The 22,884-nt window shown below is 33.6% G+C and overlaps 1 protein-coding gene across 1 annotated transcript; it reads left to right on the top strand.

Annotated features, from left to right (window-relative positions):
* The first annotated feature begins 3,557 nt into the window (after positions 1-3,557).
* Positions 3,558-18,985, top strand: LOC132717839 (plexin-D1-like). Its single transcript, XM_060701412.1, has 17 exons — positions 3,558-3,730; positions 4,606-4,711; positions 5,276-5,381; positions 7,377-7,475; positions 7,781-7,882; positions 10,357-10,462; positions 10,814-10,974; positions 11,316-11,500; positions 11,992-12,094; positions 12,967-13,136; positions 13,436-13,609; positions 14,330-14,417; positions 14,613-14,876; positions 15,444-15,604; positions 16,198-16,330; positions 17,019-17,127; positions 18,037-18,985. The coding sequence occupies exons 1-14, from the start codon at positions 3,601-3,603 to the stop codon at positions 15,486-15,488; spliced, it is 1,839 nt and encodes a 612-aa protein (XP_060557395.1). The 5' UTR covers positions 3,558-3,600; the 3' UTR covers positions 15,489-15,604; positions 16,198-16,330; positions 17,019-17,127; positions 18,037-18,985.
* The last annotated feature ends 3,899 nt before the right edge of the window (positions 18,986-22,884 follow it).

The raw sequence follows: 22,884 nt of genomic DNA, 5'->3' as shown, positions 1-22,884 counted from the left end.
CGACGGTTAATGATGATCTTCGTGATGATAATATGGGTTATGCTGCTGGATGTGATTGACAGGTATAGTTTGACCATGATTAATTGTGACTAGAAATAACTGTATGCATAGATGATATTGTATTATAGTATTTGAAAGTGAAATAAGCATATAGTAATCATGATATGAAGTTATTCTATACTAGATTTATATGTCGACGGTTTCATTGATTTTCCAGGAATTAATATTTGTCTCGCACTATTTGATTTGAGCTCTCTTGCATTGGCTAGTTACGTTACTGTAGTCATCGAAATATGACGCTATTCGATGCCAGCGTTAAGCTTACTAGATCTCTATTAAAGCGTCACGTGACAGATCTAGACGCTGCGCTGTTAGTGGTTGAAAATATATGTGCTCATTGCGGGAACTCGATGGTTCTTAGTAAGGTACATCTTTACTTTTATATAAAAATATTGTGACATAGCTCAGCAATACGCAAAAGAGTGTGAAGAAAAATGGTATAAACTATTTAGAAGAAGCAAACTCATTCATAATGGTTTGAAAACGGTTAAATTAAGAAATTTTAAACGACTACAAAGAACGAACAAGGTGCATGGTCAACTAAAAGGTTTTTGTGGTTGTTATTTGTGTAAATATTTATGTTTATGGATGTAGCGTCAAATTTATTTATTATTTTATTTTTAGGGTAGAGTAAGACGCAGTGTTAGACTCAATCTCTTATTTTACGAACATCAATGAAGGCATGCAACCAAAGAATCTAGGTGTATGATCAGCACGCTATGACGGAAACTTATTTACTATTTGCTTATCTTATCACCCTCGGAAGAGCCCCCGTTTTCAAGCTGAATAATGTCATCTTTGTGTAAAGCGCTTTTCTCATAATAAACAGACAGACTCATGGTAAGACATTAGCGATGACCCTGATTGTTGACTTCGATTATCTGACGGAGCTACATCTACGTATGCGCATCCGACACCGGTAGCCTGGTGTATACGATAGATACTGTTCTTGTTCCTCATAGTACAGACAAATAATATAGACAATAGTAATAAAGAAAGATAAATAAATATTCTGATTAAGAGACACATAATTCAGTTATAGTGTTGTAAATATTTGTATAGACTCAAGAAACAAGACTTCTGAGACGCAATTATTTGCTTGAGTGTATGAAATCGACTTAACAAGCATATACTTATAAGCTCATTACAAAGTGGTATAGAACTGATCAATTCTATGGTTTCAACAGTTGACACATGACTCTAGTTTGGAATTTCTCCTATGGAGTTGATTCGCTATAGCTAGCACTCCACGGCCGACAGTGAGGTCACTTCAATTAGACGTGTATAACAAATAGCAAGATATACGACAATTCTTTATGTGATGGCTCTCAAATGTACAATATAGCTGTAATATAATAAATAATACCTTTATTTGTTCTGTTCTTTATAAGTATAGTAATGCGTAATTTTTTGTTAAAAAATACTTATTGCTGTTACAAGAATATACTATAATAACTTAGATTTTCATTGAATTAAATAATCAACTACATGTATTATATACTGGGGGATAAATATTATCCCTAGATATTTGAAGAATTGAGGCATGTAAGCTATCTAACACTCATTTAAAACCGGAGTGGTATGTAAGCATTTTTTTGTACATTTTGCTACTTGTCGAGTTTTATGGAGTGGCCAAAAGTTGGTAACCGTGACCTGCAACGGAAGCTATGCACCGGTAAGCGCTTTTCACGGAAAAATGAGATCGTGATATAGATATTATGAGTCCTTCTTGTAGCTCGGAAAGCTTCATTATTAAGATATGAGACCTCGCATAAATGGAGCGAATTGGGTCGGCGGTAGCTTTTGATTGAGCAATTAGTCTATAGATACTATTAACAACGCTGCATGCTAATTTTCAATTTTAGTAACTAAATGTAATAATATTCATGTATCTAAAACATTTGATTTTAGAGATTAAGGCAGACTTGCTTATCAAAAAAAATGTATGTTACATTTCTGACAGAATCTTTTTTTTCATCTCTGAAGGTATATTTTGTTTTCAAGGTTCAACTGTCGGATTCGTTTGTGCTGACACAATGGCAGGTCGGAATCCCGTTTGTGGCTGGTGTGTATATAAACAAAGGTATAGAGTACACTTGTGTTATGTTTTATACTTATTTTGTCAAATTAATATAATATATGTTATGTAACGAAAAAAATCAAATAAAATTACAGCTTAGTAATTCAGGCTATAAACTTATACTGACTAATATGAAAGATGGAAAATACAGATTGTATGTGATAGTAAAATTGACTAGTAAACATTATAACTTTGATATGAAAGGCACTTATTGCTTAGAAACATTATTGTCATAATATCCGGAGTAACAGCATGTAGTCAGAGTTTTTTTCTGACTTTTTTCTTTTTCATTTTTGTTTTATTTTCTTTTTTTTTTAATTTTTTTTTTTTTTATATCTTCAGACTACTATATCTGAACCAAGTGTAGTTTAGTGCAATTAGCTAAAAAAGTCAACGCGGAGCAATATATGGTTTAGATATAGAATATTGAGAGAACAGAATGGCCAATTAGTAACTTTACTGTTGGAACACTTATAACAGAACGACACAAAATGAAACGTTCATGAATTTGAATTTTTTTAGTGGTCTTGTTCTCCTTTGAATTTTGAACTATCGATTAGAACTTTATTGGATGGATCAATCAATCAATCAATCAATCAAAGTCAATCAATCAATCAATCAATTATTTAATCCATCAATCAAGTCAATCATCTAATTTGCAATGATCACTGGATTTTTTAAACCAAAAAGTTTGTATTACCAGTTTTTTTATGCAAAAATATTATACATTTATCTGACACATTACTGAAAACGTTTATTTCAAAGAGCAACAAGGAAATCCAAATGCTCATGAAGGCGCCCTATCGATGTGCGATATTACATCGTTACTCAAATGTAAAATCGTGAGATGTATTTAGAACGTCCATAAGATTCCCTGTAGAGCGGACTCAAAGATGAACACGTCAATCGTTGCTATTTATTACTATAGTTTCTCAGACACTCCTAAAATGATGTACAAGAAATAGATGCACCATAAATATATTCAAAAGCCTCGCTTGTGGGCACTTTTTTGCCTATTATGGGGTGCAACTTTGGTACACTAGGTAATCTCTTCTTGCCCACTGAGTCATGTTAATTGATATACGTCATCGTTGCATTGATATAATTGGAACAGTGGTATATTAATATAGAATAATTTACTTGCAGACGAGATGCTGTTAGTATTATAATAACACTAGATAGTCAATATAATATATGCACGCATATATACCCTGCATAATTTGTGTATCTGTAGTTAACGTTCATATTGTAAAGTTCTAAAAAAATATAAAAAAAAGTATTTCCCTAAAGAACTCCCAAAATGACAAAAATTGAAAATGTTGCCTTAACAGATCAGTGAGCGGTCCGATGCGCAAGAGAGTTGGTTTGATAGAGCTTCTCATGGACGGTAGTGGAAAGTGCAAGTCTTTACAGAGTACAAAATGATTTATATTCTCTAGGTAACATTGACTCTCGAGCACATGCCGAAGCCGCGAACCGAGGATGTTTTCAAATGCAGGCTTGTGGATGCAAACGATGTAATCATTGCCTCAGATATACATGCAGAGAGAAATGACAGTGAGTTTACGTGTGCCATGCCTTTTATATCAGGTTCGTTTGTCATTAACGTCATGGCTTTTACGTTAGGTGACATTTGTTACCTGTATTTTATTTCAAATCTTATTAAATAGAAACAATGCACTTTCAGCATTTACTCCAGTGATTCAAAATTCAAGAAAAAAAATTACAGGTCATATGCAATAAATTAATAACTGATATTGCAGTATATATCACCATATTTCTGCTTCGTGACTAACGCAATAAGGTCTATTTTTGAATTTAATTTTCTGAGCATTTTTTTGGTAATTTTAAGTGCCGTGTAAATTACATTCTTTGTTCACTTAACAATACTCTACTCTTAAATACTCTTTAATTTTTTTCATGAAAATAAGCATGAATCAGGAGGCATGCTGCTTTAACACGTTTTTGAAATATTTGAGTCGCGTCACGACAAAACCAACGTAATGCGTTTTCGACCAGCATGGATGCGCATCCGCGCAGTCTGGTCAGGATCCAGTTTCTCTACTTGTTACAGGGTTTGCAAGCGAACAGCATGGATCCTGAACAGACGGCGCGGATGCGCAGGTGGTCTGGATCCATGCTGGTCGCAAACGCATTACGTTGGTTTTGTCGTGACACGGCTCATTTGTATGCCTATGTTACCAGTGTTTTGAATTCTTCTGCACGCTTTTATATGTAAATATCACTGAAGCAAATACTGGAAGTGTATTGCTTATATTTTATTAAGTATGAATTAAAATATATGTAACAAATGAAATATGGGAAGTGCGTTATGCTCGACTTTATGAAAGAAGGTTTTTTTAATGATGAATAAGCAAATATTTTTTTCATTCGTAATAATACATTTTAATGATCCTTACCGTGACAAAGTGTATGTCTTTATGTCTTTTCGTTTTATATTACAGAACATGTCGAGTTAAAAATTGAGCTTCATGTGCAGACGACTTCAAATGAGAATATTCTTCTTTCCGAAGCAACCATTTTATTTTTCGAGTGTGTAAAATTTAAGAGGTAAAATTCATTTTTCTTCTTTACTTTTTTTTAAATAATTATATGCAATGGTGACGTCATTATTTAAAACAATGAACATTGGTGATGACATACATGACTTCTATTTTTAACAACCTATTATTTTTTCCGTTCAAATATAAAGCAAAGTCTGCAAATGGTTTGTATTTGCAAAAAGAATCTAAATAACAAAATAAAAACAACGACAACAACAACAACAGCAGCAGCAGCAGCAACAACAACAATAAAACAACAGCAACAAAAAACCTAAACTAATTCAATGTTTAGTTGTTGCCAACAAGAATAGGTCAGAATAAAAAAAATCATCATAAGAATGTCATAAACACCTATTAATTGTGTTTTTTTTTTCTTCAAATATAAAGCAAAGTCTGCAAATGATTTGTATTTGCAAAAAGAATCTAAAAAACAAATAAAAAACAAACAACAACAACAACAAAACAACAGCGACAAAAAACCGAAACTAATTCAATGTTTAGTTGTTGCCAACATAATAATAGGTCAGAATAAAAAAAAATCATCATAAGAATGTCATATTATGTTTTGTAGATGCACAGACTGTATCAATAGATCGGATAGTCATTGTAATTGGTGTAATAACGCTGTAATGTGTCAGACACGACAGTCAACGTGTAAAAGTGGTTTGGTAAATTCGGTAAGTGCATTCGGTGTGATAAGTAATATAATATAAGATAATAGGTATGATATGATATGGTACGGTATGATATAATATGATATGATATAATATGATACAGTATGATATGATACAGTATGATATGATACGGTATGATATGATACGGTATGATATGATACAGTATGATATGATACAGTATGATATGATACAGTATGATATGATACGGTATGATATGATACAGTATGATATGATACGGTATGATATGATACGGTATGATATGATACGGTATGATATGATACAGTATGATATGATACGGTATGATATGATACTGTATGATATGATACGGTATGATATGATACGGTATGATATGGTATGATATGATACAGCATGATATGATACGGTATGTTATGAAACGGTATGATATAATACAGTATGATATGATACGGTATGATTTGATACGGTATGATATGATACGGTATGATATGGTACGGTGTAATATGATACGGTATGTTATGATATGGTATGATATGATACAGTGTAATATGAAACGGTATAATATGATATGATATGGTATGGTATGGTATGATACGATATGATATGGTACAGTATGATATGATACGGTATAATATGATATGATATGGTATAATATGGTATGATATGATATGATATGGTTTGATATGATACAGTATGATATGATATAGTATGATATGATACATTATGATATGATACGGTATGATATGGTACAGTATGATATGATACGGTATGATATGATAAGGAATGACATGACATAGTATGATATGATACAGTATAATATGATACAGTATGATTTGATACGGTATGATATGATACGATATGCTATGATACAGTATGATATGATACGGTATGATATGATACAGAATGATATGATATTGTCTGATATGATACGGTCAGATATGATTTCTTTAAAAAGAAGCATGCGAGAGGTCTTTTTGCAGCTGTTGAAGATTTGTTTTTGTTTTCGAAATGTTGGAGATATTTGCATAAAGGCACCAGAGATATTCCAAAACGGGCATAAAGTATGTCAATCAAACGATTCTAAGTTCCAGTTTTACTTTAAAAATGTAAATATCATTTCATTGGAAGAAACTATAGTTACGGCTGCATGCCTCCAACCACAAAATTTCAAAAAAATCAAACTTGAGAAAATGTGTGCCATTTGCGCCAAAAAATCTCCGTTGCGTAATTTAGTCATACCGGTTCAAAAGTTTAAGAAGCAACAAGGTTCACTCGGTCTTATAATACTGTATGGTGATATTGTAGCTATTTAATGTTCACTGTTACTATTTTTTGAGAACATTAAATAGAAACACGTTATTAAGAAAAAAGTAATCGATTTATACAGTTTAAAGGATTAAAAACGGTATGAACCATTGCTCTTAGTGTTAAGTAACGTAAATGATATTTTCCGATATTTCCTTGTACCGATTTGTTCATGCGCAAAACAATTATTGTTATTCTAAAGGTTTTAGGCTTAAAATGTCACGCATTAGCTTCAATTTGATAGGCAAAAATGGATGCCGTCAGCAATTATTCTCAACACTGTGGAGAGGTCTGATTACGTCTCCATATATGGTAACTATGATATGATATAATATGATATATCCAATATGATATGATATGATATGATATGATATGGTATGGTATGTGGTATGGTATGGTATGGTATGGTATGGTATATGGTACGGTATGGTATGGTATGGTATGGTATGGTATGATATTATATGATATGGTATAATATGATATGATATGGTATGGTATGGTATGATATGGTATGATATAATATGGTATGATATGGGTATGATATGATATGGTATGATATGATATGGTATGAAATGGTATGGTATGGTTATATATCATGCAATGGTTTATACTACTAGTATGTTATGATATGAGACATGAGATTTGATACATACGGTAAGTCTAAAATAAATAAACATTCTACAGTGAGATATCATCTTTATGTTGTTTCCTTTTTAGAAAGAGTTTTGCCCGCAGTTGACAGATTCACGAGGGGTTCATTATGTACATGCTGGAATTTTGACCTCTGTGCTCTTTCACGGAAGACACCTCCAACCGGTATAAAATTATTAAAATTTTAGTGTCTATTTAAAAGAAAAAAAACAACGAAAACAACGGCTACGATAACAGAACAGTCTTAAAACAACACTACCATAATAAAAATAGTAAAATAAAATCGCAACTTAGAACTAACTAAACTACTTGATAATAGTTTAAGTATTTTCCATGAAGACAATTCCAACTTTGCAATACACATGAGTATAGAAAAAATGCAAACATAGCCTTTAAAATGATAAATGATAAACGTGCTGTATAACCAATAATCTATGAAGTCACACGTTTATTTGTTGAAATAATTTTAGCCGGGCTCTGGCAACAAGTACTATTACACATGTACGATGTCTGACTTGGCGTCCTCCAAAGCTATGATCGTGAACAACTCCTCCATCACCTGTAGCGTCATTGTAAGTCTACCTGTTTTTGTATTTGTGTTCATAGATTCTCGCCACCGGTTGCCCAAATGTTCGAGCCCTCCAGAAGAGTATTAGTCCTTTAAGATTGTGGAGGATAGTACATGATACAGAAAGAGTAAAGAAGCTTCTCCTGGTTTTTTTGCGTGCCAGGCGTTAAAGCACTCATACACAGGACCTCTATTTATAGTCTCGACGAAAGACTGTGTAGTGTTTTTAGTGCAAGCCGGAGAATCGAACTCACAATGTCGAGATTACAAGTTTCGCACCCTTACCGATTGAGCTATGCCTGTTGGTTATGTTAACACTGCATTTTTTTTTATACTTTTGGCTTCTTCATTCAGACTTAGAACATCCTGTAATTTCCGGAAGTAATGCCTAAGTTGCGAAAGGAAATATTTTTAGGTATGAGTGGTTTTAATGTGTTTCATATATCAAAATAATAGTTAACTATAGGTACCTTTGATGTATATAGTTGGCTTGCAGCCACGGCTGCAAGCCATCTGTTTTGGAAAAGCTGTTCCGGTTAGGTGGTTTCCTGCGCATGATTAAATGGGAAACCAGCTGCCATCGTGCCAATCGCAACTTTTTGACCCTTTCCGTCACTCTTCGGTTTAATGATAATAGCCGATGTAGTTCCGATTGCAATCGTGACAATTCGGGCGATTCCGTCATACTGCGGAATCAGACGAAGTAATATTACGGAAATCTAAGCTATTTTAGTTACTTCGGTAATCCCAGTTTGTTTATATAAATAGGATTTCTATTTTTACTTGATTTATCGGTTTAAACCGTAATAAATTATAAACGAAATCGTCGGTCAAGACGCAAAAGTTAGTTTCTTTTGTAATTGTTCCCTGCGGTCTGGAGACCGCAGGGTATTGGTATGCGTTTAACTTTTGAGGCATGGAGGAGCACGTGACCTGTTTTTCGGTACATGGAGGAGCATGTGATCTGTAAACCGTACATGATTGGATAATTGACCTTTTCGAAAACCTGGCTAAATACCGTTTGCCGGTACCTTACGGATTTACATCTAGGGAATTAGTCAGAATAACACCTATAATTAAGAACAAAAAAGTATTACGTGATATTTCTAATTTTCTATTATCATTTTATCATTTAAGGTGGAAATCTTGAATGATGTGAAAATTATCAATATTTCTTTAATATGTATCTCAAATTTTACAAACAATAAATTGTTTATACTTAAAATCTACAAAATTAAAATATTCGTAGTGGCATCTGCCATTATAAATAGAGATATTTTCTGCGTAAACTTGTGTGTTTACTTTTTTTTTTTTGCTCGGAATATTTCATAAAATGGTAGGCCTATTTAATCATTTCCTTAAAAAGAAATAATTGTTTTATGTTCAACCTTCTCCGGTCATCAACGGTCGCCAGTTTCCAAAGACCTTCTTCTATATTGATCGATTATTGTCAACTATATTCCTGATACAAACGTTTATTTATTCCCCCCCCCCAAAAAAAAAAAAAATGTTGAAAATAGTTAAATGAAATATCTTTATCTCATTAAAAATGTTCCCCGCAGGAAACTATTTTACTTGTTTTTGTCTGTATTAGTTTTATACAATAGAGAATGGTTACTGTAGTAGTATTCCGTCTCGCTTACCAAATCACGTGCATGATCGAGTTATATTTAGATCTAATGAACGCAGTGAGGTAATCTAAAAATAGCCCATGCATATCATTAACCTTACCACGTGCTGATCTGTATCTGTGGTCGTGTAACATAGTTGATACATGCTTATTAATTGGTACCACGTAACGAAGTATTTTAGTGCATTTACTTGTCCATAAAGATGCTATATAAATGAAATTAGCAACTGCCAAAACGAATGATTTCTCTGCGAAAAAAGTGGAAATGAAATGTGCTCAGTATGATAGATAGATCTCCACGTTTGTATTTTTACGATTGATTATTTTCTTTATTAGTTTTATACAATAGAGAATAGATTTCAAATCGTTTTGAAAAAAAATATTCGTTTTTACAAAAATACTAAATAAGCCCTTTATGATATACAAATACCGTAATTCAAAAAAATTGTGATAATAAATTGAAACAAAAAAAAAAAACAATTTTAAAGGGTTGGGATGAAGGCACAAATGCGCAAGCCTTTCCTTTTAAAAGGAAACTTTATTAATGATGTTGATTATGACTTCGTGTTTCTTGATTTAGAATATTGTTCAGCATAATCTTTCATAATTACAGTAGTTATATGTTTATTGTTTATTACCTTATTGATATGTCTCTTTTGCTCGTCATTATTTTGATACAGTTAATTTCCAAGATTGTTATATATTTGTGGAAAGGAAACACATTGCGTTACTTTTTAGCTTTTTCTTTAATACAATTACAGTTAGATTCTTCATGTTATTATCCTAAAATATGAACAATTGACGCTAAACAAGCTTTATGTGATGGAAATATGTAAATTTTACTTTAGGTGCCCCAGTTGTCGGATAAACAACTTCAGAACGAAACAATTAAAGTTTATTACAGTTTTAATCAAACGAGAACTTCCGTGCTGGAGGATGAGTATGAAAATTACGGTATTTTTATAATTCTGTATTTCTATATTAGTGGTATCAAAGTTAAAAATAACAACATTCACCTAAGTTGAGTATTTTATTACATGTTGAATTATATTTTTTAAACCCATCTCAAATAAGTTGTAAATTGTTTGTATGAGTAAAGTTTTGGTTAAGATTTACGAAAATAAAACTTATTTTGTTGTAAAGTCGTGTAGTCGATAGGAGTAGGAGTCAGAAATTCATTCCACACCCCAAAACTCTGTGCCATAATTAATATACATGTATTAGCAATAAAAAAATAACGACCAATCTGTGTGAGTAGATATTGCGACTATACAATAAGAAATCTGGACATTCATACAATTTCAGTCACAGTTTACAATTGTACAATGTTGGCCAGGGACTGTAGTCATTGTCTAGCACTAAACAAATCACGATTTGACTGTGCTTGGTGTACAGAAACCAACCGGTGCGAGCATAGAGATTTAACTTGCTCCACGACAACATGCCCGGCACCTACTATAACAGATGTAGGTGTCATTTTTTAGCCATCTTTCTTTTTAAAAAACGTATATTATGCCGAATTTTTTATCATTATTTTTTAATTGCTCATCGTAATTCTGATACAGTTAATTTCCAAGGTTGTTATATATTTGTGGTAAGGAAACACATTGCGTTACTTTTTTTTCTTTAATTTTCCATTACTGTATATGGAAGCTTTTAAACATTGGCCGAGTAAATGCCTTCATTAAATTTCTGTCGTTTTATTGACTAATTATTTTTTCTCATTTGATATAGAATTACGTCCTATTTTGATATATAAAGGTATACATTGTTACTAATTAATAGACAGAATTATCAATCTTTAAAGGTGGTTCCAAGAGATGGTCCAGTGACAGGAAATACTACCATAACAATTAATGGATATGATTTGGGCTCCGACCTCTCGGATATCAACATTGTTAAAGTCGCGGAAATCCCGTGCATTATAACCGATGATATATCACAATTAAATGTCACCGACTACGGAAACTTCGAAACAAGAGCTCCAAATCGGTAAAATAGCCTACTTAAAATTTATTGCATGATACTGCTTTCGCCAACCTTTTAAAGTTCTGCCTACCCATTACCATATTAATTATATGTCAACGATGATTGAAACTTCTAAACAAGAGCTATAGCCGAACCCAATCGCTTGATAGTATTTAAAATTTATTGAATGATCCTTTTAAAGCTCCACCCACCCATTGCCATATTTTGCCTATCTACCTTGACTATTTTTAAAATCCAATTTACCTCCCGTCGAGCGATTCCCTTTTTTATTGTTTTCTAATTTTTCCTTCTTTTCGTTTATTGAAAAAAATGCTTTTGAGTAAATCCGAGACAATATCTCAATATGTATATATTTCTTTTAGCCCGAGCTCTCATGTATATCTCAGTTTATTATTTTGTAGTATTTAGCCATTACTTTTAGCAGAGAGGAAAAACACGCGGATGTATTGCCTCTCAATTAAAATTCCAAGTGCAAGTTTTACTTCATATTTCAGAATTATTTGTATGACAGGATCTTCCCTGAACGAAACATCGGGGACAGTCAACATTTCAGTAAATGGACACGTTTCCAACTCGGATGTTATATTTTCTTACCAAGTAAATATATTATATAGAGGATATTTGTTTAGTTCAGTGTAAGATCGTAATATATTTCACCGAGTGAGCACCAAAAGGTATATTTCACGAGTGGCGCAGCCACGAGTGAAATATGAACTTTTGGTGTTCACAAGGTGAAATATATTTCGATCTTATACTAAACTAAACAAATTTTCTTTTTATTGTATGCAAAGAAACGTTTTAAAAAGACATTAAACCTAATACTGAATGAAAAGCGCGCCAAATAAAAATACAACGTGACGTCATTTACGACGTCACGTCATTAAGTTGGTACCCAGTACTGTGCACGCTGGTATTTCACTGAAACAACGTAAGGGGCTTAAATTCATAACAGTGAAATTATCAAAGTGGTAATTTCACTGTTTCAAACAGTGAAATTACCAGTTTTATATCACTGATATATTTCTATAAACCACCGAAAAGCATGTAATAAATCATTTTACTAAATTATTCTTGCAAATATGTATCTTTTCATTTATCGTGATTTTCAAAATGAACGAGAGAAAAACACACGCACACTCACATACAACAACAACAACAGCAACAAACAACAACAACAACAACAACAACAACAACAAACAACAACAACAACAACAAAAACACTGCATGTTTATCTTTCTTGCAATCAATTCGTTCTTTGTACAACATTAATTTGCTTGGCTCATTATTTTCATATTAGAAATGGGTGCATCAACTATACAGTATAGCTATATTTTTGAGAAAATATAATAAAACTAAACAGCAATATAGGGACCGCTAAATCTATGCCAATGGCACATTTTCTGCTTTACATTCTTTTAATGAAAAGTTCAAAAAATTATTAACCACTCTTGTGAAATACCACTTCGTAGGTTCCAATTGTGACGGACATTGTTCCACATTACGGACCGGAAGCGGGTGGAACGCGCATGACAATTTACGGCGAGAATCTAGGGATTGGAAATAGAAACGTACGAGTTTATCTTGAAAACAAACCTTGTTTAAGGCCTGAAATGAGTCCCAAACTGCCTTTAGGAAATGTGTAAGTATTTTAGATGTTCATACATCGCAAAATGCTTTGAAGTAAAAAAACTCTGTTCAAGAATTTACAAGTTCTTGAGACACATGCGTCATTGATATTGTGAAAATGAATGCAAATTGTTCGCTAAAGGCAATTAATCGGAGATTTTATAAAGGTGCAGTGCATTCTTAATTTTGCCACTAAAACACCATTGATAAAGTATAATTAACTTGACCTAGCACATAGAAACCTATTATTTCTTTTAAAAATAATGATCAGAAGCTTGTTAATTGTTTAATTGTTAAAGCATTATTTTTCAGATCTCCAACCAACTTTACGATAATTTGCACGGTTGATAATGGTTACACTAGTAATATCACCATGGTAACTATAACCATTGATGACGTCATCGTTGTGGCTAAAGAACCAGTGTCGTTCACATTCGTCGGTGATCCAAAGCTTAACCCATTATCGCCTAAGAAGGCTTTCTTTAGGTACGCTGACTCAAAGTGCAGACCAAGATCAACTTGCACAATCATGACACCCCGATAGAGACTTTGGACTCTTTCATTTGAGGAAGCTATCCAGCTGGCTCACTGAACGTTGGCGATTCACAAGTTCCAGGCACCCGTACTAGTCTGAAATAATGCATGAAAGGGTGCCTGAGGTATTCCCCCACCATTAAAGCTGGAAAGTCTATACTGTGTTGGTGCGACGTAAACCCCAACAAGATAAAAAAACAAAAACATAAAAAGCATGCCCTATAATCATGGTCTGCACTGTTCGCTTTTCAGTCATTTGTATTTTAGAATTGTCCCTGAAAATTGACAGTTTTGCCCAGATTGAAAGATGGACATGTCCTTTTCAGATATTTATCGTGGTAAGGGTTAAGATTCTTGATAATTTTGGTTAAGGTATCTTCATTTCGGCTGCAACAGGAGCATACTTGTTAGGACTTAAGATTTGAAATGTCTTTAGGCATATGGTATAACCCTGTTATTTCGCAAACAGTGAAACATGTTCATAAGCAACACAAAGTAAATGATAAACGATAAATGTATTAAAAGCACCGCTGTAAAATGAATTTCAAACATAATCTCAAATCAGTTAACATCTTAGTGACTATATAAGAGTTTCTGGTTGTAAAATAATTGTGAAGTTCCGCACTTAGATACACATAACATAACATATGTTACTGGTTTCCCTTTTTTCAGTGGAGGAACCAAAATCACAATCGAGGGGAAACAGTTGGACAACGCTCATAATGCCAGAATAGAGTTAAATTACGGACAGGACTTGGAGGTAAAAATAGATTTTATGAACGTTGATATTTCCCAAACATGAAGAGCAAACATTAGCCTTTTTCTTCTGGTTTAGTTTTTTGGTATTAGAGAGTATTGTATGCAATATACCAACATGCAAAGCAGAAAATGTCTTTCATTTTTATAGTTTTTAACATTATATCCTTTTTAATACCCCAGCTTATGTGTGTTACAGATTGGTGACTGCACGATACTGTCGGAACGTCTGACAACTTGCAAAGTCCCGAGAGCGCCTGAATTCTTACAGGACCAGTTATTGAAATCTGAGAATACAACTGTCAAGTTCTCAAAATTTGTCAGAGTTGTGTGTGTGGTTTATTTTGATAATGTTCACGAAAACTTCGAAATATCTTACTATCTTGATCCAACAATAAACGACTTAACCGGAAGTGGCCGTGTCGTAGAATTTGAAGCAGACGACAGGCGCCTGGAAATCAGTGTACGTATTCTCTAAAAATATTTGTTTTATCTTGTGCTCTTTTTATTATTTTTTCTTTTATTAAAATCAAAAGCACATGAAAGTAAGTTCCAATTTGACCCCATTAAGTTTTATCGGCATGATATTTTGTTTTTAAAACACGATTTTAAGAACTCCATAGTAACAATCATATTAGAAACACTTTACCTAACGCCAAAGTAGGCTAACAAATGTTGAAGTATTTGACCTAACGCCAAAGTAGGCTAACACATTTTGAAGTATTTGACCAAACGCCGTAGTAGGCTAACACATTTTGAAGTATTTGACTTGACGCCATAGTAACAACCACAGTTTGAAATCTTCTGCCTAACACCATAGTATGAGTAACATCTGAAAAAAATTTACCTAACGCCATAGTAACACTCACATTTTGATACATTCTACCTAGGAAACGGACAAAAGCCCTCCCGTCCAAAAATGACTCTACCTAACGCCGCCATAGTAACTGTCGCATTTTGAAATATTTTGGCGCTCGGCATTGCCAAAGTCAATATCAAAACGCATGGCCGGTATCATTTTATTTTTCAGGGTAAAATGCTGAATAACGTAGCAACACTTTTTGATATCCAGTAACGGTCGGTGTTGAATCATGTGTCATAGTGGAACTGACCTCGTCATACATAACGTGCATTGCTCCGAAATACGAACCAAAGAGCGGAATGCCAAATGCCGGACGCCCCGAGGTCAACGTAAGGAACGAATCATTCACTAAGGCTCTTTTACAAAAGATATATGTTGTAAAAACATTTCAAGTCTCGAATTGAACGTTGATACTTTAAGATTAGTCATACCTAAGTAATGATATAAATGAATGTAGTTCAAAATTTTGATTTGCAAGAACTCTGGACGAGCTGAATCATAGAACTATATTTTTGGTCTAGGAACGCCAAGTCAGAATTTGGCTGACTGCACAACATACTAAATTAGACAAAAGTCTGATCCGCCCCTAATACATGTATACAATACAGAGCTGTGTGGTTTGTCATTCAGAAAACTTTGCTTAACCGGAAGTAAATGAAACATTAAGACTGGTGGAGTCAGATATAAATCAGATATAACCACATACGCCTGAGTGAAGTGAAGCAGATTATGAAAGATTAAATGCGTCAAGGGTGTTCCATAGGTTCCGAACATCAAGATTTCAGTTTCCTACCTTTGATCGACTTCCCTGGTTCAGGTTGTCATTCGTTTTTCAAGAGTTCATTTATTTTTTCAATTTTATTAAAATCTAATATAAAATGTAAAAACCATTATGATATAAATACAACCTTATTATTTGTAGGTGACCATTGGAAACATAAAACGGATGATTGGCTATGTCGACTACAAAACAAAGTCGGGTTGGATAAGCAGTCCTTTGGTGATGCTGTCGGCGGCGGGAGCGGGTGCTGTGCTCATTTTGGTCATTTCAATGGGTAATAATTGAGCCGTGCCATGACAAAACCAACATAATTCGCGCAGTCTGATCAGGATCCATGCTGTTCGCTTACCAACCCTATTACAAGTAGAGAAACTGATAGCGAACAGCACGGATCCTGATCAGACTTCGCGGATGCGCAGGCTGGTCTGGATCCATGCTGGTCGCAAACCCATTATGTTGGTTTTGTCGTGACGCGGCGACAATGTCGGGTGTTTGGAAGAGTCATCTACAATCCTCGATCTAACTGCATATATAGTGTACTGTTTTTTCTCAAGAGTTTGAGGCATCTCGTATAGGATTCGAACTCGAAAAGGAAATTACATGTATTTAAAAATTTAAAGCCAAGGTCTCAGACAATCCCCATGCTGACTCATTTTGTTAACGCTTGTTTCAAACACCCATACTTTGATATCAAGTTTGATTATATACTTTTATTTCATACACTTACATATATATTTATCTATATGGTCATTGCAAAATTGCAACACTTTACAATTTTGCCCCTAATTTTTCAGGTTAGATTATGTTGAGGCTGCGTTTGTGACGTCACACTCCCCCTTGTCGATCTTTTCTCTCATACATTGTATATTGATAAAGCATATAAGAGGTCTTAAGATTTGGTAGATCAATATTTGTATAAGATGCAACTCTGTCATGTTACACTTTTCATCTTTTTTTCACAGCTTCTATTTTGATATGTCGAAAATATAGACAAATGAAGTTCAGGTTAAGAACTCTTGTGAATCAGGACAACGTGAAAGAAGAAGACGCTGGTGTCATACGATTTAGCAGGTAAACATTAAAATGACAACGAAGATTTGAAGACTTTTCTTGTCTTCGCCTTCGACTTTTGCGGGCGCTGACACGAAGACACGATAGATTTTAGATGAAATAACGATATTTTTATAGGGATGGCACGAAATCTTCAGTATCGGCGGGAAGAAATCTTCGTATTAGCGCCCTAAAGTTATGTCTTCGCCTTTTGACGTCGTGTCTTCGTCTCACACGATAATTGGCCAATCTATCGTGTCTTCGACTTTCGGGGAGAAGACGTGAAGGCATAAAATGGCAAAAATAAGCCCCCATACAATTTTCGACTTTTGATACCGGAATCCCTGAATTTATTAATGTGCAGTACATATTTCAAAGCAGGTTAAGACTAATATATAAAATTCACCTATTTATTTAATTATATAGCAAACATTTGAAAACTTTACTTTTAAATAGGGAACATTTTAGGAAGCAGTCTGCGTCATGTGCGTATGTGCGTAAAACGAACTAACAAAATGCAATTAGGTCTTCAATGTATTCGGATTATATTAAATTGCCTTCGTTTTTTTTTCTGGACATTATTTGATGGATTTTATTAGTGACATTATGCTCATTTTTTACTTGTCAAGTTGAGTTGTATATTATAATGGTGAATGACCAATAACTGATAATAAAAAATGTGTATTATGCAATTTAAAAACTACCTTGATTATAAAAAGACTGTTCCACTCTTTTTAAGAATTGAACGTTAGCGATACATTCTGAATGGTATTTATGAAAGTTCTGTTAGTCACATGGATTTTTGATTACTTTTTTCACATTGAACACAATTATGGAAAAATGCCAAGATATTTTTATTCTAACATGTCTACTTAGATGGGCATGTCACTTTAACCGTGTATATATATGTTTGATGTATATTATTCACAGGCTTGCGGGTAAGTCGGACGAGGTGGGTTACTCTGACCTGTACAGTGACATAAGTGATCGCTATGACTCTGCCCTCTATAACACAATCACTGCAGACGACTTCTCAAGAGAAAGAACCGGAACCGGAACCAGAAACAATTCACAGCATTGTCCTTGTGAGCGCATACCGGAAGTGGACACTTTGACAAGACAAGTATCCCAGAATACTTTGCGACCTAAAAACAAGATTACATTAGAAATTCAGCTAGAAGGTACAACAGCGACGAGTGTTGAGCTAATACCAAAGGGCGGAGACGATCAGTCATACCTACATGCTATTACCAACAGTTATCTTTCCTGCTAACTTTAGAAAAATAAAAGCATGTGGACAATAGAGCTAGAAATATTTGGACAGTATGTCATTGACAAAGACTTGTTTGTTTTCACACTTCCTTATTTAGAACAATCTGTTCAGACTAGATTCATTTCCTTCGCTGACAAATATGTAAATTACTCATACATTATAAAGTACATCATGTTTATACTCATGTATATATGACTAAACAATCTTTATATACAGTCATTGTCGTTAAATACATTTATAACCATGTTCATGTGTCAAATCAGAACATTGTTTTTTGTGTCTTTGTTTGTTTTTAAATACATTGTACATGTAGCGTCCATTGTCTAAAGTTTAACGTTTGTACTGATTGCACATTTTGTATAGTCTTAGTGGGCTACCTAGTAGGTCATCAAACTTGTCTAATTTTTCATTGCGGCATTTGCATTTTTACTTTTGCTTATTTAGTTGTTACGTCGTCACATTACTTTTCTTTTGCAGCTTTTGAACAATCGGCGCATCATTTGTAAAGTAGCGCTTTGCTTTTGGAAATGTGCAGATATGTTGATTACATCCATTAATTATGAAAAAAGAAGAAAAAAAGAAGTAAAAAAAATGCATTGTTAAATAGATCAACAATATTAGCATTATGATGTTATTTCTTTTGTTGTCATTCATTTTCTCGTGTATACATGACATCTTTTGGTTACATGGTATAAATCTTCAAAAACAAGCCAGGTGTTATTATTTTATGATATGTTAAATTGTTAATATATCTAATTATATACGTTACTGCATAATTCAAGCAAACTAGATGCTCTTATTGCATATTACTTGTTCTATAAACGCTTCTTTATTCTAGGATTTGTGTAACATAGGGGGTAACAACTTTTCAGCAAGGGCTTACGGCATACTCGGGCCAGAGGGTGTTTGGCATTTAAAAAATCAAAGTGAAAGTGGTGGTGATGAGCCATAGTTTTGCTCGATTTTCACTTAAAAATCCCGAAATTCATTATTCATATATTGATAATTATCTATTCCATAAAATTTCCAACCTCCAACACCAACGTTTTGACGGGTTAAACCAATCTTTATCAAGATAAAGAGGGTTTTAAACCCCTCGAAACGATAATTATAAATTAATTTGTTTCCAGAGTGATTTGATCATATATTGATGTTATATTAATTAAATGCCGCCTACCCCACTCTTTCTTGATCCGCGCATACAAACCACAACATTGAACCTGGCAGTGCAAAAATAACGTATATTAAACATACCCCATCCGTTTTCCTACACACTTCCGCTGGTGTCGGTATTTCGTTTGGCTGTTGCTCACATTGTAAGATGGTCGGAGATATAGGAACACAGAAAAAACACGTACATTGTTTTAAAATTCATACACGGCATAGGTTTGGGGAAAATAGAATGAAGTGGTGGTGGAGATTGATAATGGAATATTTCTATGTACCATTTGAATGCAAAAAGATAAATTCTTACTATGCTCGGTATACGTAAATGAAAATACGACAGTCTGACCTAAAAATATCTGCTGTTTAATGACATAACCATGTAAATTAAAGTTGTACCAAAATCCGGATTATCAAAATAAGCCTAAAGTACGTAAATAGACATTTTAAAGAATTGCTAATCCTTCCATTATATTCACCGTGTGAAGTCTAATATAAATATTAATTACTTCTTAATGGGTGTTCTTTTAATCCAGCCTGCAATACATATGTATATTTTGTATACATGTATAATTATAATGCAACTTGTCATAAAAGGTTTAAGTGGGGTTGTTTCACATGTCACGTGGTCAGTATTGTAACATGGAAATTGGATGTTTTAAGTGTTAAAATTAATTGAGAAACTAACAAGCATGAAATATTTCTTAAATCTGTAGCATAATTTGTGACTTCTTGGATACTCGCATTTAAAAACAGCGTATGTCAGTTCAGTGATCAGCAGAAAATATCGTTGAAAAGGGGGTTATCCTCTTTGAAGTCATTTTGCAAACATTTGGTTGGCTACCCCTATATAAGATCATTTTTATGCATCAGGCATTTCATTGTGCTAGAAAAGTCGCCTCTTTAATTAGTATGAAAACTCGTTTTAAAGGTAGAATTAGGTTTTTAAAAGCCAATGGGAAAATCAATTATGAGAGCCTGGCCTCAATGCATGTAGGCTATCAGTTTTTGAAGAAACATTAGGTCCGATTAACAAGGATTTGTTTTTGTTGTTGATGTTGTTGTTTAGATAAACAAGTACATTCAATGCGTTTGTAAACAATAGACTATTTCAGGCATAAATCTCATTGTGATGTATATGAGCAAAATTGAGAAAATTATAATACATTGTAGCTAGTAACATCGGCCTATAAAAGTTCGTGTTTACTATTCTTCACTCTATATTAGTGCTTGAACACACGAAGATTCACATTCAGAACGCGCTGTCAGATAATTACAAAATGTATAAATAATGTTAGGGCGGAAAAATGAAATCCTCAATACCATGATCACTACCATGTTAAACAACGAGCCTAATTCCGCGGGGCGGGGCACACACGTTCGACTTTTTACTTTTCTTTATATAATGTAAGACATCAGCACGGCTTTGAACGGATATGGGTTATCGTCTGTGGCCGTTTTTTCATATTCCTTTTCGGGGCGGACATTCTCCTTTCTGCCCTCTAATAGTAAAATTTTAGTTTGTCTGTCATTAGTCGACTATTTTTAGTTTTGAGTAATGAATCATGATCTTATAATGATACTTGTGTGAATACTATCATTATCGTTGAAATTCCTATCTCGGTAGATTCAACTGAAAAATTATACAGTACTTTATCAGAGTTGCTTGCACTTTTGAAAACTTGTAGCTAATACTTTCTAATTTTATATAAGGAGTGTTTGATCGAGTAATTACCGTATGTTTAGTTATTAAATAAAGCAATTTGTGCTTCAATCCTATTTCAGTTTAAATCTAGCTGTTTGATGACTAGTAAAATGTGTTCATTTGTTTCAGTTTTGTTGCACGTTGTACTCGTGTTCAAGACAGGACTGCTATCTATAACTAACACTACACAGCATCTATTCACACGAAGACGCACCATGGCCACAAACTGATTTTCGGTCAAGTGCAGTCATAATAGTTGAAATTCATAGCAATATTTTTACTATATACAGGTACAGAGTGTACTTATAGAAAATGTGTATATCAGTAATTTAACCTTCAAGGTCAAGGTCATTAAAGAGCCCAAGCAAATTTGGGTTTGATAAACAACAAGGTCTGGTCTTATAGAATGTTCTTGTTATAATATGTAGTTGATCCTTTCAAAAATAGCAAAGTTACAGTCAGTTACCGCCAAAACAATGAAATTTCAAATAATTTGACCTTCAAAGACAATGTCATTAATGAGTGAAGGTCAAGGTTTTCGGTATATTTTTAACAGTTATCGCTTGAAGATTATTATGTTCAAGTTTCAAGACAATCCGTTCAAAAATAACAAAGTTACAGCCAATAATAGCCGCAAAAATGAATATTTTCAATAATTTGACCTTCAAAGTCAAGGTCATTTATGAGTGAAGGTCAAGGTCTGTCTGGTTTTTTAAGGGATATCCCTGAAGATAATTATGTTCAAGTTTGAAGACAATCCATTCAAAAATAACAAAGTTACAGCCAATAATAGCCAAAAAAATGAATATTTCAATAATTTGACCTTCAAAGTCAAGGTCATTTATGAGTAAAGGTCAAGGTATGTCTGGTTATTTTTAAGGGATATCCTTGAAGATTATTATGTTCAAGTTTGAAGACACTCCATTCAAAAATAACAAAGTTACAGCCAATAACAGCATGAACAAGCAAAAATTGGACTTTTAACCTTGAAGGTCAAGGTAATTTATGGATGAAGGTCAAGGTTATTGTGGTCTACTGAAAGGTCTTGTCCCAAGGGTTGCTGGGCCAAGTATGAAGACAATACACCAAAAAATAAAAACGTTATGATCCAGGAACAAGTTTGCGGACGGCAACGGCAACGGCAACGGCTACGGCAACGGCAACGCCGCCGCGACTATAACAATACCTCTACTTTTTTTTTCAAAAAAAAAAAGTCGAGCTAAAAAAGTATTATCTTCCTTTGCATTGAATACTAGTATCCGTTAAACACAACGCTACAAAATCATGACAAGTAAAATGGTTTCCTGCGGGGAATATTTTTGATGATATAAAGATATTTCATTTAAGTATCTTCAACATTGTTTGGGTGGGTGGATAAATAAACGTTTGTATCAGGAATATAGTTGACAATAATCGATAAATATAGAAGAAGGTCTTTGAAACCTGGTGACCGTTAATGACTCTGGAGAAGGTCGAACATAAAACAATTATTTTTTTTTTAAGAAAATGATTAAATAGGCCTACCATTTTATGAATATTCCGAGCAACGAGCAAAAAAAAAAAAAAAAAAAAAAAAAAAAAAAAAAAAAAAAAAAAAAAAAAAAAAAAGCAAACACACAAGTTTTTCGCAGAAAAC

This window comes from Ruditapes philippinarum, unplaced genomic scaffold (genome assembly GCF_026571515.1).
Source record: "Ruditapes philippinarum isolate M1 unplaced genomic scaffold, ASM2657151v2 ctg342_1_1_1_1, whole genome shotgun sequence".
NCBI lineage: Eukaryota > Metazoa > Mollusca > Bivalvia > Venerida > Veneridae > Ruditapes > Ruditapes philippinarum.
The sequence above is the reverse complement of the archived record's forward strand: the minus strand, read 5'-3'. Positions and strand labels throughout refer to the sequence as shown.